The 18,829-nt window shown below is 37.3% G+C and overlaps 1 protein-coding gene across 12 annotated transcripts in view; it reads right to left on the bottom strand.

Moving 5' to 3' along the window:
• ABI1 (abl interactor 1) overlaps positions 1-18,829 on the bottom strand; it is a 124,677-nt gene that overhangs the window by 9,167 nt on the left and 96,681 nt on the right. For 4 of the 12 annotated variants that reach the window (XM_066280625.1, XM_066280629.1, XM_066280634.1 and 1 more), the window contains 6 exons: positions 14,802-14,816; positions 13,983-14,083; positions 12,950-13,090; positions 8,699-8,799; positions 7,510-7,590; positions 2,772-2,948 (listed from right to left, as the gene is read on the bottom strand). In XM_066280625.1, the coding sequence (XP_066136722.1) occupies positions 2,772-2,948; positions 7,510-7,590; positions 8,699-8,799; positions 12,950-13,090; positions 13,983-14,083; positions 14,802-14,816 (616 nt within the window). The remainder of the gene's footprint in view (positions 1-2,771; positions 2,949-7,509; positions 7,591-8,698; positions 8,800-12,949; positions 13,091-13,982; positions 14,084-14,801; positions 14,817-18,829) is intronic. The other 8 variants (XM_066280624.1, XM_066280628.1, XM_066280631.1 and 5 more) reach the window with 5 other exon arrangements.

Genomic DNA, 18,829 nt, shown 5'->3' with positions numbered 1-18,829 from the left:
TGAAAGAGGTTTAGTATTCAAAGAAGCACTAACTTGAAGCAATTAATATTCATTTTATGGCTAAAAATAACATTCAATTCCCTATGAAGTTGGTCCTTGTTCATTCTGATACTTTGTACAAAGAAGGCTCTTAAATGAATAAAATGTTACAGTTTAGATATTTAAAACTCCCACAAACCCAAAAGTTTTTTCTAGAAATAACCCTTAGCAACTAGCCATGCTGGTTAGTACATAATGAAAAAGCTGCACTGTGAAGATAATTTTTACCACCATTTAGACAAAAGAGGAAATATGCACATCAAAACACTAAAAACATTTACAACACCAACAGTAACTCAGATTGAAGGATTTTACAACACGTAGTAATATATTTAAAATTTGATGCTAAATTTGTTTTACAATATCCAAAAGACAGACATTTAATGAAAATGTCTTGTCTCTAAATAATCCACCAAAGTAATGTTAAAAAAAAAAACCACTATACAATGATTAGGTAGGTGAAGAGTCACCAAAAACCCTATTTGCAGAGGAAATTAAATGTCCAAGCGAGAAAAAGAAAAAATGAACATAAAGATAGGATCTAAAAAACAGTCTAGTACGAAAAAAATTCATAAAACTAGTGAGCCTAATAATAAGATAATCTGGAATATTCAGACCCTAGCTAGCTACCTTTCACTACCAAAGGAGACAAGAAAAAATGTGAGGTAAAATTCTAATTGGTAAAGTGTCTTAGTAGTTTGGAAGAAAATTTTAGTCGAGGAAAAAGAATTGTATAAATTTTAGGATTATCTGTGAATTTGGACACTTCTGCTAATGCGGTTTTCAATTCTTTGGAGGTTTTTCATTTGTTTTGCTATAACACAATCTTTAACTTGAAAATTTAAAAAACAAAACAAGTAACTTCCCACAGCTCTACTTTAAAATATATACATATGTTCAGAACATAAAAACAACTTAAACCAACTTCCAATGTAAACATGGAGTATTCAGTGATTTTTAGTTTTAATACTTTTTTTTATTTTGAAATTACAACTGACATATAATATTAGTTTTAGTTTTACAACCCCGTAATTACATATTCATATAACTTTTAAGAAGTAATTACCCTGATAAATTTAGTACTCACCTGGCACCATACAGTTATTAAAATATTACTGGCCCTAGGCCCTGGCTGGTTGGCTCAGTGGCCCGGCATATGGAAGTCCTGGGTTTGATTCTCCGCCAGGGCACACAGGAGAAGCAACCATCTGCTTCTCCACCCCTCCCTCTCTCCTTCCTCTCTGTCTCTCTCTTTCCCCTCCTGCAGCCAAGGCTCCACTGGAGCAAAGTTGGCCTGGGCACTGAGGATGGCTCCACGGCCTCACCTCAGGTGCTAGAATGGCTCCGGTGTAACAGAGCAACACCCCAGATGAGCAGAGCATTGCTCCTTAGTGGGCTTGCTGGGTGAATCCCAGTCAGCTGCATGCAGGAGTCTGTTTCTGTTTCTCTGCCTCCCCACTTCTCACTTAAGGAAAGGGGGGGGGGGAATATATATATATATATATATATATATATATATATATATATATATTTATTTATTTTAACTGGCCCTGGACAGTGGCTCAATGGATAAAGCATCAGCCCAGTGTATGAATGATTCCTGGTCAGGGCACACACGTTTGCTTCTCCCTCTCCCCATTCTCTCCCTCTTCCTCTCCCACAGCCAGTGACTCAATTGGTTCAAGTATGGCTGGGTGCTGAGGACAGCTCATTAGAGTGCATTAGCCTCAGGCACTAAAAATAGCTCAATAGAGCATCAGCTCCAGCCCCAGATGGGGTGGCCAGGTAGATCGCAGTTGGGGCACATGTGGTAGTATGCCCTCCTCTCACCTAAAAAAATAAAAAAAAAAATATTGACTATATTCCCTATGCTGTACTTTACATGACTATTCTGTAACTATCAATTTTATTCAGTGTTCTTTTAAGCCAACTAATAAAACTTCTTGCTCTAGAAGTAGCTACAAAAGTTATGTGGGAAAAGCATGTTTCAGACTAGTCCTAGAGATCACCATCCAAGCCAGTAACAGATTCTAGATGAAAGGCTCATTTCAGATCTCTTTATCTGCTTTTCCTTTTTGGATTAAGCATCTTGATATGAAAAGTGAAATGAATGACTGCCATAGCAATTCAAATTTCCTGACACTACATGGTCCAAACTATTTTCTAATCTTATCAGCTTTTAAACACTGATGCAGTTAGTGTTAAGATGTGCAATTGAGGTGAACAAGAAGAAATCAAAAGAAAATCCTCCCCACTGTTGTAATTATTCAGAGACAGAATAAGTAATATCACAAATGTTTTAATGGTTTTGAACTCATTTCAGTATAAGTTAACAAACTTAAAAGTGATAGCCAGCAATTTTACGTTATTTTAAACGAAAACATCAGTGTTTTAAATTTTACTGTTATTGAACAGCCTCTAATATGCTGATAAAAATAAATTCAGTTTAATTAATTTCAGTGTTTCTCTTCTCTAGCTCTATTTACAGTAATAAAAATATATTAAAGCATCAGTTTAATTTCAGTATAGAAGTACACTAAACCTGAATTATTTAAGAAGTGATAAGCAATTATTTTTAAAATGGTATGATTCAAGAAACAACTTCTAAAGCAAAAATAAGAATGAAATAACATGGTTTCAATTGTTGTCTATCACTGGCAAAAATAAGTTTCAAATAATTTCCTTCAAGAGGAGCTCCACTGGTGTTGTACGCCTGCAAAGCACAAGCTTACTTGAATTCTGAGAATAAAGTGGACCTCCATTAACATGAGGCTGAGCAGAAAACTGAGCAGTCACAGAGGGAGTTCGTCTGTATCCACCAGAAGATGTCGAGGAAGTGGTAGAGTTGTGTCGCGAAATCTGCCTGGTCATTGTGCCATACTGGGAACCAGGAGCTGAGCCCGGGGCCGCTGAAAAGCATTAGTTAAAGGCAACCAACAAAGAATTTGAGCACCGAATATCACCTCCAACAGCAGAACAAAGAGAGGAGGACTCTCAGTAAGAAGTATATATTTTTTAAAGCCCACAGAACAAAATAAAGAGAAAAGTAAAGGTAAAATGCAAATAGCTCTATCTCTGAAGTTACAAACACGAAAAAACTGATACCTTGGAAAGCTGCAAAAGTAAATAAAATTCTTAAGCCTTTTAGTTCAGCATAATCCTAAGTGTTTTGCTAATATTACGTATAAATTTTTTCCTGTCATTTCAGAACACAGTTTTTATATGTAAATTGTATCTCTCCAACAAAGCAAGTACCAAAAGACAGTCTGAAGTGGAAAGCATCAGTTTAAATGTGAATGTATTAATATCTGGCTTGCAAACTTCTTCCTTTTCCAACACCAAATCTTCAGAAGCTCAGTATAAGAATCTATCCAGTCAAGCATAATTTAAACAGTCAAGTATATTTTCCACATATTGTACTATAATTATGTGAATGTTTATTGTATTAGCAGTTATTAATACATACTACAGTAGAATCATCTTTGAGAGTACAACTTCTAGTTTCAAAGCTCTTATATATAATGTCAAATTTTTTGTGTATCTCCAATAACATTTCCCATCACTTAAATTTCTATTATAACTGTCAAAACTAGAAAAAAATTTAGATTCTGATAAATATGGACATTTTCAGGCAAGTTTGTGTAGAAAATTCATTTTCTTCCTCCATACTTGGAGGATTTTCCCCCATACTATGTATATACCCAAAGCAATCTTTTAAAAAAAACTATCATGCATATCATACACTGACTGAAGTATTCACAATACTTAAAGCTTTATTCAAAGTCATCTTTATCAACATTTCACAAGTTTAATACTTTAAAAGGTTAATAAAGTTCAAAGCCTCTAAAGTTAACTATACTTTCCAATGATTACTTTGGGATTAATATTATCATCTTTGCCCAACCAAAACATCTAACCATGACTCATTAAAAAGACAGCATCCTAGTTTATTTTCATTCAGTTGTTTAATATAACTTCCCCTAGAGGTCCTAAAAGTTATTAGATAAACCATACAGCAGAGGTTGTTCATTAAAAGAAGTACTAATATTTAACATTTTGGAGCTCCCAAGCCATAGGCAGTCACTAATTATTTGAATCATCCACACACTCATTTTCTAAATAGAAACATATTTTTAAACTAATAGTCTACTCAGTTTTCATGAGTAACTTCAGACAGCTAGGCTTTCTAGATAGAAAGCTAAGAAGTAACTATATAACCATTTTTAACAGAAATCTCTCAAATAATTTTTATATTCCTCTGACTTATATAAAAAGTGTATGAAATCCAAATTATTTCTCTTGGTGATTTAAAATAAAAAACCAATGGTCCTCGTTCAGTGGTAGAGCGTCAACCCAGCATGTGGAAGTCCTGGGTTTGATTCTCGGCCAAGGCACACAGAAGAAGCGCCCATCTGCTTCTCCACCCCTCCCCCTCTTCTTTTCTCTCTCTCTTCCCCTCCTGCAGCTAAGGCTCCACTGGAGCAAAGTTGTCCTGGGTGCTGAGGATGGCTTCATGGCCTCTGCCTCAGGTGCTAAAATTGGCTCTGGTTGCAATGAAGCAATGTCCCAGATGGACAAATCACCCTCTAGTGTGTTTGCCAGGTGGATCCCAGTAGGGCGCATGTGGGAGTCTGTCTCTCTGCCTCCCTGCTTCTCACTTCACAAAAATATAAATTAATTAATTAATAAATAAATAACCAACCAATCATTTGGCAGTTCCAAACTAAGCCTATTTTAGAATTTATTTTAATATTTTATTATAAAATAAACCATAATACCAGAGTATATAATTGATATATGTAACTTATATATATAAATTATACATATACATATATGTGTGTGCATGGATATATGCTAATATGTAACTGTATGTAATGATTATAACTTATGTATATAAATATAGATAATTTTTTAAAAATAAGATAAGCTAAATACCTGCTCCAAGAAATAGAATATTACCAGTATCATTGAAGCTTCCTGTATGCCTCCTTCTGGATCACAAACCCCAAAAGGTATGTGTTAAACATTTTCTTTCGTTACTATATATAGCTTTATAAAAATCACATATATAATAATCTTAATGCAGAGATTTTATAAATTTATAAATATTTATAATAATGATTATGTATTCTGTTGACTTGTGCTTTTCCTTTAGTATTATTTTTTAAGATTCACCCATATTGATAAGTATATCAGTAGATCATTCATTTTTATTGCTACAGTTACATGGAAACATGCCTCAAATTTATCCACTCTATTAGACATTTCGGTTACCTCCAGAGTTTTGCTATTATCAATACTACTACTATAAATGAACATTCCTAAATATGGTTCTTGAGTTTCTCTAGAACAGTGGTTCTCAAACTTCAGCTTTGATCAGAATTGCACCTTGAGGCAATTCAACAGATTGCCAAGCTCCATTACTCAGAGGTCTCTAACTGAGTAAGTCTAGAATGAGACCTGAGAATTCTAACTAATTCCCCCACAATGACGATGTTATTGTTTTGAGGGTCACACTCCAAAAGTCACCACTCTAGGACACTGGGTTTTAAACTTTGTGGTTTTAGGGTTCAGTTTATTGGAGAACCTCAATGGAACAATAAATGTTTCAATAGAAACAAATGTTTCTCTCTTCCTCTTTCTCTCTAAAATCAATCAATAAAAATTTTTTTTAATTAGAGAACCTCAAAAGTATTTTGTTGAGGTAGATTATAATAATAGGTAATAGAATTTAAAACTCACGTATCTTTAAAGCACATGACTGCATAAATATGCATTCCATTAGCTAACAAAGCATTGACTTTATCATATGTCATATAGCCTCCGGAAAATTCCACGATACCAGAATGAGAACAGGAAAGGCAAAAAAATTTATGACTATAGTTCTGACCTCAAAAACTCCATGAAAGGATCTTGGCAACCCCCAGAAGTCCCATAACCATATTTTGAGAATCAGTATTCTAGGGTAAATATCTAGATATCAAATTAATAAGTCTATGGTAAAAATCTATTCAACTTGACTATAACAAATTACTTTCCAAAGTTAGTGTATACTTATAAACACTGACCAGCAATTACTTTCCCGTTACTACTGCACATCCTCACCAACATTTGAAACTAGGGGACTTTTTCATTTTTTACTGTCTGGTGAATAAAATCTAATTTGCCATTGTGATTTTTTATTTTCCTTTTCCAGATTACCAATTAGGTTGAGGGAATTTTTTTTTCACACAGACTTTCTGTCAACAATTTTTATTATTAGGAACTTTTTATTACCTCCCTTTGACCCTTTTTTCTTTGAGTACAAGTAGAAGTGTTTAGAAAAGATGTTGCTAGACAGCTTCATTTCACAATAATTAAACCCCACTTTCCTTATTTGAAATACTTCATTATCCATTTATATGTAAATTATTGATATCATATATTTTTAGTCTGAGTAGTTTTTTGGTTTTTTTTTGTATTTTTCTGAAGCTGGAAACGGGGAGAGACAGTCAGACAGACTCCCGCATGCGCCCGACCGGGATCCACTCGGCACACCCACCAGGGGCGACGCTCTGCCCACCAGGGGGCAATGCTCTGCCCCTCCGGGGCGTCGCTCTGCCACGACCAGAGCCACTCTAGCGCCTGGGGCAGAGGCCAAGGAGCCATCCCCAGCGCCCGGGCCATCTTTGCTCCAATGGAGCCTTGGCTGCAGGAGGGGAAGAGAGAGACAGAGAGGAAGGAGGGTGGGGGGTGGAGAAGCAAATGGGCGCTTCTCCTATGTGCCCTGGCCGGGAATCAAACCTGGGTCCCCCGCACGCCAGGCCGACGCTCTACCGCTGAGCCAACCAGCCAGGGCCTAGTCTGAGTAGTTTTATATGGAGTCTGTATTTAGAATTGCTTAATATACTCAATCCAGTCACCCTTCCTTGAGAACAATTTAAATGCATTTTTACTGAAGAAAAAAAATGTTCCATGGCATCGTCAGATGCCTTAAGTACTGAGTACTGCTGTTTTTCAAATCGCTACCAACAGAAGAGCCTCAAGCACCCCACGCCACACAGAGTTTTCTTTCCCAGTTTCCTACCCCTGACCCCAACCTGCCCTCCAATATTTTGACTGTTGTATATACCAGGGAGTTCCAAATCAAGTTTCGTTTTTTAAAAAGATTACATTACTAATTTTTAAAAAATGTTTGAACAATCACTGCTATAATTTTTCCTAGAAAAATCTAAACAAATACAAATCACATTAAATTGGTTATAAACTAAGCATAGAAACATTTCATATTAAAAAGTCACTTTAGATTCGTTTTCTGTGTAACTTCAGAGGCCTTTCACCAGAAGAAATTAGTGTAAATTAGATTTAACACTTTAACCTTTGTATTACCACTTACAACCTAGTAACTATAAAAACTAGCAGTCTAACAGAGGAGTTTATTATAAATTATGCAAAGTAAGGTAAATCACTCCAATGGTTATGTGGTCTCACCTATCACAGTGTTCACTGGGAGAAGTGGTGGAGGAGGTGGTGCTGGTGGAGCTCCAGAAGGAGGAGGGACAGAAATGTTTTCTAATAAAATAGTTTATAATTCAGGTCAGAGTGCAAGAAAGAGAACTAAACATTCTGAAACAGTAAGAAAGTACAATGTTTTGGAAAGAAGAAAAAGAGAGAGAGAGACACACATATGTAAAGCATGTTCAAATAAATAAGAATTTTACTAGGTAGAGAGGTCGTTGAGATTATACCTGCATTAACTATAAAATGCCTGTTTTTATAAGTAGGTTTTTCTTTTTTTCAACATCCCTGAGCAGCTAATAAATTTCCCCTAACAGTACTGATTATCATTCTTACTTTTAAAATGCATTATTTTTAACCTTACAAAGTTTTCATCTCATTTATTAAAACTCAAGGGACTAATTTAATGCTCTGTAATAACTTCATAAGTTTTCATATAATCTAAAAAGTAAAAGAACTTTTCCTTTTTAAATTCCATTTTATATTCATGGTATTTTACTGAAATAAGTATTGAATATCATACATAAATATAGTAAAGTCACAGAACAAACAAACACAAGCTGTGATACTAGCCTATAGAGCAGCGGTTCTCAACCTGTGGGTCGCAACACCGGCGGGGGTCGAACGATCAAAACACAGGGGTCGCCTAAAGCCATCGGAAATACATATTTTATTGTATAATAAATATGTATTTTCCCTGTGTTTTGGTTGTTCGACCCCTGCCGGTGTCGGGATCCACAGGTTGAGAACTGCTGCTATAGGGCAACATCAAAACTCACTGATACATAATTCACACTACAGACACTAATCCTTGGTTGCAGTATCAACAATATTGGTTTGCTCTTAAAATAAACAATCATTCTTGACTATGCCTAAAGCAAATATTTCTAAAGCAAATGGTCAAAAGTTATTTAATAAATAAATAAGTTACTCAATATGCTTCATACTTAAGAAGAAATAGCTGGTAAAAAATAAAAAGGAAAAAAAACCTTCAAGACTGAAAACCAACCTAAAAATGTTTTTGAATTTGTTGTTAGCATTTATTTATAGCAACAACCACATAAATTTAATAAATAATTTGATCTAACAGCTAAATTATCAAGCTTCCAAAATCAAGCTCATTAATACTACCACATATTAACTAGATTAGTAAGTAATATACCTGGTCCAATGGTGGGTGGTGAAGGCGTAGGCACGGCAATGGGAATGCCAATACTGCTGCTGCCACTGTTTTCTCGACTTCCACTTCCACCACTACTTCCACTGCAAAGAAATAAAACAATGTCAAAAAAAGCAATCCTAGTAATTTATCCAAAAAAATTATAATTCAAAGGCACAAACAACTTTTTTACTGTTTATATATTTATTTATACATTAAATATATAAAGAAATTTATTTACTAATATATAAATATATATACAAAGAAATTTAAAAATCTGTTCAATACAAATTTTAATCCTAATTCTTAAAGTGGTTCTTGTGTTTCACTCTATTCAATCTATTGGAAATCAATCTAATCTTAACAGTACTCTGAACTATCAGAGGAGATCATCCTACTGAGAAATGAATGACCAATAAAATCTTATAGTACAATGAGTAAACAGTTTATTTAAAACCTGCTATGAACAGCAAGGAATGAGGCAGACATGAACCATGTTGTCATGGAGCTCACAGTCGAGAATGAAAAAATTGACATTAAAAATAAACAACAGTGTAATGGATGCCACCAAAGAAAATGTACAAGATTCTACAGAAATTAAATAAAAGTTTAACCAATTTTAGTCTGGAATTAGTATAAAAACCTCTACTCATCAAAGAATGGTGATAAAACAGAAAATGTCCTCCAAAATGAGCAAAACAAAAAACTGAAAAGGCAGAGTAGTCAAGAAAGGTCCAGTGTGGAGCATTGCAGAATAGTCATTATTATTGTTCAACCTGAACCAATTCCATACTGTGGGAATTCCTATGGATTCACTATCTCTATTGGAATAAGAATTCACACTATATAGTTGTTTTCAACAAGTACTGTGTGCATGTACACATATGCAAATGTTCCTATGTGCATGTGTAGACCTGAGCTCCGTGTTCTATTTTTAATACATGTGTAGGCCTAGAAAAAAATCAAAACAAAGACTTGCATTGCTTATTTAAAAGAGTTTTTCTCCAAAGTGATCATTCTATAATTACATAATCACATGTTAATGAAAGAAAAACAAAGATGTTTATATTACAAAAATAGCTTCGATGTGAAGGCCTCCCTTAATTTCTTGAAGCCAGGTGATCAATATTCTTTGTGCCACCGATGCATCACACACATGAATATTTCTGCATTATCATCCTCTTCCACAATGATTGGCTTTTTTTCTAACATGGGAGTTGGGAAACCACAACACATAAGTCCAATCTGACTCAATTTGATTTTTTATGACCTGTGAGCTAAGAACGTTTTTTACATCTTTACGTACTTTAAAAAAATCAAAAGAGAAATATTTTATTATGACACATTAAAATTACATGAAAGTCAAATTGAACTACCATTTATAAAATATTACTGGAGCACAGGCTCATTTGATCATTTACATATTGTCCATGGCTACATTCATTCGCATTCATTCTATGATGAGGAGCTGAGTAATTGCAACAGAGACCACATGGCCCACAAATCCTTAAATATTGACAATATGGCCCTTTATAAAAGGTGATTGATCACTGTTCTAACAGAATGGGCTCCTAAAATAAAATAACTCTATCTTTGGTATACCCCTAAGTATCTAACAAAGTAATTCTTTTTTTTAATGTTTAATTTACTGATTTTAGAGATAGAAAGGAAAAGAGCAAGAGAGAGACAGGAACATCAATCTATTCCTGTATGTGCCTTGGCTAGGGATCAAACCAGCAACCACTGTGCTTCAGGACAATGCTCTAAGTCTAACCAACCAAACTATCCGGCCGGCGCTATGAAGTAACTCTTAATAACTAGTTGTTCAATAAGATTAAATTATAAAGAAATTCAATAGTACAATAACTTAAAAACAAACATAAAAAAGAACAATTTGGTCCCAAGTGTACTTAACCTGATAAAGTAACTGCAGATATCAACATAAGAATTTACTGCCCTGGCCAGTTGGCTCAGTGGTAGAGCGTCAGCCTGGCATGCAGGAGTCTAGGGTTTTATCCGGGCCAGGACACACAGGAGAAGCACCCATCTGCCTCTCCACCCCTCCCCCTTTCCTTCCTCCCTGTCTCTCTCTTCCCCTCACGCAGCCAAGGCTCCATTGGAGCAAAGTTGGCCCAGGCGCTGGGGATGGCTCTGTGGCCTCTGCCTTAGGCACTAGAGTGGCTCTGGTTACAACAGAGCGATGCCCTGGATGGGCAGAGCATCGCCCCCTGGTGGGCATGCCAGGTGGATCCCGGTCAGGTGCATGCAGGAGTCTGACTGCCTCCCTGTTTCCAACTTCAGAAAAATAAAAAAAATAAAAAAATAAAAAAAAAGAATTTACTAACAGCAGCAATAACAAGTGCCAATTACATAGCATCTAAGGGCCTGTTAATTATTTAGTTGAAAGTCAAAATCATTCTGCTAAGCTGTATCTCTTATAAACCAACCCAAAATTCAAGACAAGGAGAGGTTCTTGCCCAAGTTATTATATGAGAGAGAAAACTGAAAAATAAAAACAAATTAAGTTATACAATAAATTTGTCTGGCTTTATAAAAGTGCCCAAATGGAGTGTTGACTCTTTGGGAGAAAAGGTAGAGGTAATAATTGGGAAAGGGTCTGACCAGGTGGTGGCGCAGTGAATAGAGTGTGGGACTGGGACGCAAAGGACCCAGGTTCAAACCCCGAGGTCACCAGCTTGAGCGTGGGATCATAGACATGACCACACGGTTGCTGGCTTGAAGCCCAAGGTCACTGGCTTGAGCAAAGGGTCACTTGCTCTGCTGGAGCCTGCCGTCCCCCCTTCAAGGCACATATGAGAAAGCAATCAATGAACTAAGGAACCACAACGAATAATTGATGTTTCTCATCTCTCTCCTTTCCTGTCTATCTGTCCCTATCTGTACCTCTCTCTGTCTCTATCTCTGTGTCTATGTCAAAATAATAATAATAACAACAACAACAACTAAGAAAAGGCCTGAGGGGAACTTCTGGGTTGCTAGTAATGATCCATTTTCTGACCTGGGTGACAGTTACATGAGTGTGTTTAATTTGTATTAATCCATTAAGTTATATATTTAATAACATGTATACTTCTCTAAATGTGTTATATCCCTGCCTGGTTTGCTCAGTGGATAGAGCCCCGGCCCAGATATGGACATCAGAGGTTCAATTCCCAGTCAGAGCATACAAGAGAAGTGACCATCTGCTTCTTTCCTCCTTCCTCTCCCCCTCTCCCTCTTCTCCTCCTGCAGCCAGTGGCTCAACTGGTTTGAGCATCTGTCCTAGGTGCTGAGAATAGCCCAGTTGGTCCCAGCATCAGCCTCAGGTGCTAAAAATAGCTTAACTGATTCGAGTATCAGCCCAAAAAAGGGGTTGCTGGGTGGATCCTGGTCGGGGCACAGGCAGGAGTCTGTCTCACTATCTCCCCCACTCTCACTTTGAAAATAAATAAATGTATGTACGTATGTATGTTATGCCCCAAAACCAAGTTTTTAAAAATCCAATGGGTCGCTGATTTCTAGAATGCTTAAAAAAACAATTTATACATAACATATTCTAGGGTATTCTTCTTCAGATCTAAGCCAGGTCTTTCTTCCAAACTCTTACAGTTTAAATCATGTTGTATAATTTCTGATATTTAACCTTTTATCCAAAAATATTTAAGAGTGGTTACCTTGATCTTTTTAAAGACTGTTTTAAAAAATTCTTTAGCCTACATCCAAATATCTCTGTCAAAAGGAAGACATAGCCTGACTAAGTGGTGGCACAGTGGATAGAGCGTTGTACTGGGATACTGAGGACCCAGGTTCAAGACCCCGAGGTCGCCAGCTTGAGCATGGGCTCATCTGGTTTCAGCAAGGCTCACCAGCTTAAGCCCAACATTGGTGGCTTGAGCAAGGGGTCACTCAGTCTGCTGTAGCCCCCAGTCAAGGCACATATGAGAAAGCAATCAATGAACAACTAAGGTGCCGCAATGAAGAACTGAAACTTCTCATCTCTCTTCTTTCCTGTCTGTCTGTCCCTATCTGTCCCTCTCTGTCACAAAATAAAGGGAAGATATTGTAGCAATCTATTTATATATGTATTTAAAAATCTAAAAAACAGAAGTTATAACAGATTTACATGAACATATATAATATTATTACCTCAACTTTTATACTCTGTGTTAACATTATAGTACTTGACTCAGCAACTGTACAGAACAATCAATACCCCCACTCTCAAATGTTCAAAGGCCCAACCTGAAGGGTTACCTGTGTGTCCTCGGTCTCTGATTCAAAGAAGCTGTCCTTCCTGGGCTATGCTGACTTCCAAGCCTAGCAGGGCTTGTCATATAGTCATTAGGAACTGTTGGGGGTTTAACAGGTTCCAGAGTTTTGTAAGGAGTATTTCGTCTAAAGAAACGTTAGAGAAAGGAATAATGAAAAAGAAAAGGCAAAAAGATATTTCTCCCTTTCCCCAAATTTGTGATTGTCCCTTTGTAACCAGGTAGAACCCAAGTTTTTTTTTTAAGTTTTTAATAAAGTTTAAAATTTTTTTAAATTAGAGTATATAAATTTTGTTACTTTGTGCAAAAACTAAAATTTGTTATCTTTTCTTGGAAAACCATAGGAAAGGTAATTTAAAAGTTCTAACTTTATTTCTAAAAATAATGGTTATAACATTTGAAATGCTCAGTAATATCATACTTTGAAATACACATTATTCCCAATTCAATAATCCAAGTAGCTGTCCTTGTACAGTATGAAAGCTAAACATCTCGTCTGCAATTCATTCCTACCTCAATATAAAAATACATGGACAATGGACAAGTATAGTACATTCTGATCCTAGATATAATGTCATTAATTTCCAATAGTTTTTAACTTTTATATTTAATAAATTCATATATATTTTTTTGCAGGGGCAAGAGGTTTATAGAATAAAAATAAAAGGCCCTGGCAGGGTGGCTCAGTGGATCAAGTGTTATCCCAGCACACCGAGGTTGGGAGTTCAAGCCCCAGTCAGGGCACTAAGAAGAAGCAATCAATGAGTACACAATAAAATGGAACTAAATAAACAACAAGCTGATACTTCCTCCCACCCTCCACCCTTCCCCCCTCTATCACAAATCAATGGAAAAATTCAAAAAAAGAAAAAGGAAATAATCAAAATGATTTTGTAAAAGGTAGTGAGTGGTCACATTGAGATGGTCCCATAGCAAGGATCCGTACACTTACTTAAGTCACAGAATCATTTTTTCCTTTAGCAAATGAATTTCCTTGTAAAATGTAGCTGAGTTCTTACCCCAGCGTCCCTCGGCCTGACATGGGAGGACTGGGCGGTTTCTGAGTAGGAGGATTTGTTCTCGACAGTGTGCCAGTTCTTGCGGGCTGATTATTTCCATGCTAAAATGTAGAAAGAATGCGTTTATTTTTATATCAAATTGTTCTCTTGGTGTTTGATACCATGTATTATTATTTTTTAATATCAGAATGTGAAGTAAGGATTCCCAGACAGTTTTAACAACAGACTTTGTTTCTACAATTTAAAAAGTCAAAAAACCACTTGCACTTGGCTTTTCTTATTACTCATACCAATGTATGGCAAAATACAGATAAAATTATTGAATTTTATGTTATTTTATTGGTAAATATGTTCACTGAGATCAAACTTATCTGCATTCAAACACAAAGTTTCCCAAATTTTGAAACATGTGCACAACTAAAAATAAACTACAGATTCCAGTGTCAATTTGCTAAAATTTTTAACTTAAAAAAAATCATCTTTCTCCTAACAACTGAGCAACAAAGTCATATATGATGTCTGGGAAACCTAACTATAAGTCAATAAAAGCAAGGCAACTATCAAAAAATAAGCAAAGCAATATATGTTAGCAAAATTAATGTTCCTATATAAATGCAGATGTCAATATATCTTTGATATATTAACACATCCAAGTTAAATGGAGCTGATTTGTACTGAGTTTGAGTATATTTAATCTACATAAATCCTATGGGGAAAAAGCAGACAGACAGAGGAAGAGTTTTCAAATTTTAGTGGCTCTGCAGCCTCTATCAATATAGAGGTAAAACTGTGGATCAAATGATAAGTAGCATCTCTTACCTTGGCTTTTAGCCACTTTACGTTGGCAAAAAAAGGGGGGAAAAAGTAGAAATTAATTCTATATAAGTTATACCTAATAGGACAGGTTTACATTTACAGTTATTGAATTCATGTTAATGAGTTTTTGCCCAGCCATTATTTCAAATATTTTGTAATTTAAAAAAAAAGAAAAGAAGAAGAAAGAAAAGATCCATAAGCAGTAAGGAAATGTTCACATGTATCACATACTTTTCAATAGAATATATTCATAAGGAAACTGCCACTTATATTTCTGTTGATCTCAGACAGGCCAATAATATCTTAATTTCATCTTTTAACCTATAGAACTAATTCAACTGAATCACGGGTGATAAACAAACTTTGATTTAAAAACAAATACCATAACAAATGATATGTAAAGCTGGAATACATCAGTGTACAAGACCTAAGATTGGATAATAAACACCTGAGTATAAGTATTCATTATCTGAACAGTAATATAGTATTTTTAAAAGTGGTAAACTGCAAATAATTAAATTCAAAATAACAGGTTGCTTCAAATTCAGAAAATAACCTAACACCTCAATATTTAAAAACAAAACCACTATGCACAGTAATAGCTTAGGCAGATTTTAACTACAGAATAAACAGAGTCTGGAAACCCTCATTTGTAACTTATGAATCCAAATCTGAGCACACCAACACTTACAGAAAGTTATAGGTTTAGTTCTAAGTTTTCTTCTGAAACTGCTTAGCCCAAATTCAAAACTGAAAAGCAGCTGCTTTGATCGTAAAGGCTACTCTCATGAAATATGACTAGTGTATATATAATAACATGTACATATGAAATAATATGAACATACAAGTACATATTTGAGTAATATGAAAAGTGTACAGTACTAAAGCATCACTACTCGTACTATGCCACTTAAGAAAAAACATTGTCAGGTTATAGAATCTAACTTTTTATAGATGTTTTGGGTTTCAAGTTCATTCCGTATGCGCTGTTCTAAATATATAGCTATCATTTTTCAGGTGATCGGAAAGACATTAAGGACATCAATCAAAGGAGGAATGTACTTTGTCTTAGATATATCATTTTTAGAAACTGCCAGAAGTTTGGTATTCTTTAATGTCTGCTTAGAATAAGATTGCTTGTTTTTATCTAGAAACAATGTTGGAATTCTGACAAGCCACTATATTTCATGCCTGGATTTAGAAATTAAATACCATTTTTTATCCTTGGAAATAAGATATACTAAAAATAATTAAGCCAGCAATTTTTTTTTTAGCTGATTGATTTTAGAGAGAGAAAACCATCAATGTGTTGTTCCACGCATTCACACATTCACCAGCTGATTGCTGTATGTGCTCTGACTGGGAATCAAACCTGCAGCCCCGGTGTACTGAGACAACACTCCAACCACCTGAGCCAACCTGCCAGGACACCAACAATGATCTTTACAAAAAATCAGAAAAATGGGAAATAAAGCAGCAATGAGACTATTAGGAAAAAAACAATCGTGTTTGCATTTGTATAACACAAACAAAATATGGACAAATACGCCATATTACAGCTTCTAACATACACTATTCTGACAGACCAACCTCCCTCCTACACCAGTCAAAATACATTTTAAAGCTTCTGATCAAGATGGTAGTGCAGGTAAATGCAGTACTCGAATCTTCCCACAATCACATCAAAATTAAAACTAAACTACAGTACAGCCATCATTTGGAATCACCTAAAATCTAGCTAAATGGAAGCCACATTGAGATTGGTAGGAAACACGAAACAGGTTGGCCCCATATCCACGTGTGGCAGTTAAAAATTAGAAGGGGATACCTTAGCTGTGGAGGAGGGAGGGGTCCCAGCCCAACACCAGGCCTCTGTCCCAAGGTTCCTGTGCCAGGAAGAGAAGTCCCCATGGCTTCTTACTGTAAAAACCAGCTGGAATTGAGGCTGAGGGAAAGGGAGGGCTACTGGAATCCCAGGCAGCTCCTGTTAAAGGGCCCCTACGTGGACTTACTGGAACTCACAACCCTCTGAGCTCCAGCACTGGGGCTTGAAAGGCACCGGGGACTTCAAGGGAGGAAGTGAACCTTCAGGCATCAGGGTAAGAGCTTGGGTGGGGGTGCAACTTTCTTCCAGACAAAAGTACTAGCAGAAACTATTTATTGTTCCTTTGCTGAACCCTCCCCTCCCTCACCCCCAAGAGCCATCAGGTAGGTACCATATCTGAGTCTCCATCAACCTGGCTAACAACTATGCCACGCCCTGGTGATTCCTTGAGACCTCAGATCCATCTAACTTGCCAGCTAACCCACGCTGTTTCCAGAGGCATTTCCATACAAATGGCCTATCTTGGATCATGCTTCAGACTTTCCTAAAATCCCTCAAAAAAGCAGCATCTGGCCTTAGCATGACCTGTACAAAGCCCCACACTAACAGCAGCTGGCCTTCGTTCACACTTGGCCTCTCTTGGGCACTGTCAAGCCCAGCACAAGTAGAGCCATCTGCAGATTGATTTATACCTCATGCCGGGTGTTTCTGGGCAGAACACAGGCTGCAACTGACCTTGGCCTGTACCTCCTAGGAGGCCCCAAAGCCAGCACACTCAGTAGGCAGCTTCAGACATGTCAAAGCACCATGGAACCATCTCCACAAGCAACACATTCAAGGGGCAGACTCAGCAGGCACCAGAGCCCCACTGAAGTAAGCCCTGCTCTATGGGGTGGGCCCTGCACAGCTGATCCTCCATGGTGGTTGGGGGTTGCAGCCAGTATTCCCTCCCATTGATGTGCCAACAGTAATCAAGGCTCAACTACAACAGGAGAGTATACAGAGCCCACACCAAGGATACACCCAGCTAGTTGAATGGGGAGGCTACACTACTGGACCCGACAGAACACTTACTACACTATAGCACTATACTAAGACAGGAAAACAGAGCAGTTCTACCTAATACACAAGAACAAACAAAGAGGCAACAAAAATAAGACAAAGAAACATCCCGAATGAAAGAACAGAAATAAACTCCAAACAAGAACTAAACAAAATGGAGACAAGCAATCCACTAGATGCAGAGTTCAAAATACTGATTATAAGACTGGTCAATGAGCCTTGCCTGTGGTGGCGCAGTGGATAGAGCACTAGCCTGGAATGCTGGGCTTGCTGGGCTTGCCAGGTCAAGGCACATACTACAAGCAACCAATGAACAGCTAGAGTGAAGCAACTACTTCTCATCCCCACTCCCTATAAAATCAGTAAATAAAGTCCTTAAAAAAAAAGGATGGTCGGCCCTGGCCGGTTGGCTCAGCGGTAGAGCGTCGGCCTGGCGTGCGGGGGACCCAGGTTCGATTCCCGGCCAGGACACATAGGAGAAGCGCCCATTTGCTTCTCCACCCCCACCCCCTCCTTCCTCTCTGTCTCTCTCTTCCCCTCCCGCAGCCAAGGCTCCATTGGAGCAAAGATGGCCCGGGCGCTGGGGATGGCTCCTTGGCCTCTGCCCCAGGCGCTGGAGTGGCTCTGGTCGAGGCAGAGCGACGCCCCGGAGGGGCAGAGCATCACCCCCTGGTGGGCAGAGCATCGCCCCTGGTGGGTGTGCCGGGTGGATCCCGGTAGGGCACATGCGGGAGTCTGTCTGACTGTCTCTCCCCATTTCCAGCTTCAGAAAAAAAAAAGGATGGTCAATGAACTTAAGAGTAGGTCAACTTAGAACTTCAACAGCATAAAAAAGGACAGGGAATGATCAAGTGGGATTTATTCTGGGGAGGCAAGGCTGATACAATATTTGCAAATATATCAATGTTATTCATCACATAAACAAAAGGAAGGAGAAAAACCACATGATAATTTCAATAGATGCAGAAAAAGCATTTGATAAAATCCACCACCCATTCATGATCAAAACTCTCAGCAAAGTGGGAATACAGGGAACATACCTCAACATGATAAAAGCCATCTATGACAAACCCACAGCCAATATCAATGGGCAAAAATTAAAAGCAATCCCCTTAAGATCAGAAACAAGGCAGGGGTGCCCCCT

Source organism: Saccopteryx bilineata, chromosome 5 (assembly GCF_036850765.1).
Source record: "Saccopteryx bilineata isolate mSacBil1 chromosome 5, mSacBil1_pri_phased_curated, whole genome shotgun sequence".
Lineage (NCBI taxonomy): Eukaryota > Metazoa > Chordata > Mammalia > Chiroptera > Emballonuridae > Saccopteryx > Saccopteryx bilineata.
The sequence above is the reverse complement of the archived record's forward strand: the minus strand, read 5'-3'. Positions and strand labels throughout refer to the sequence as shown.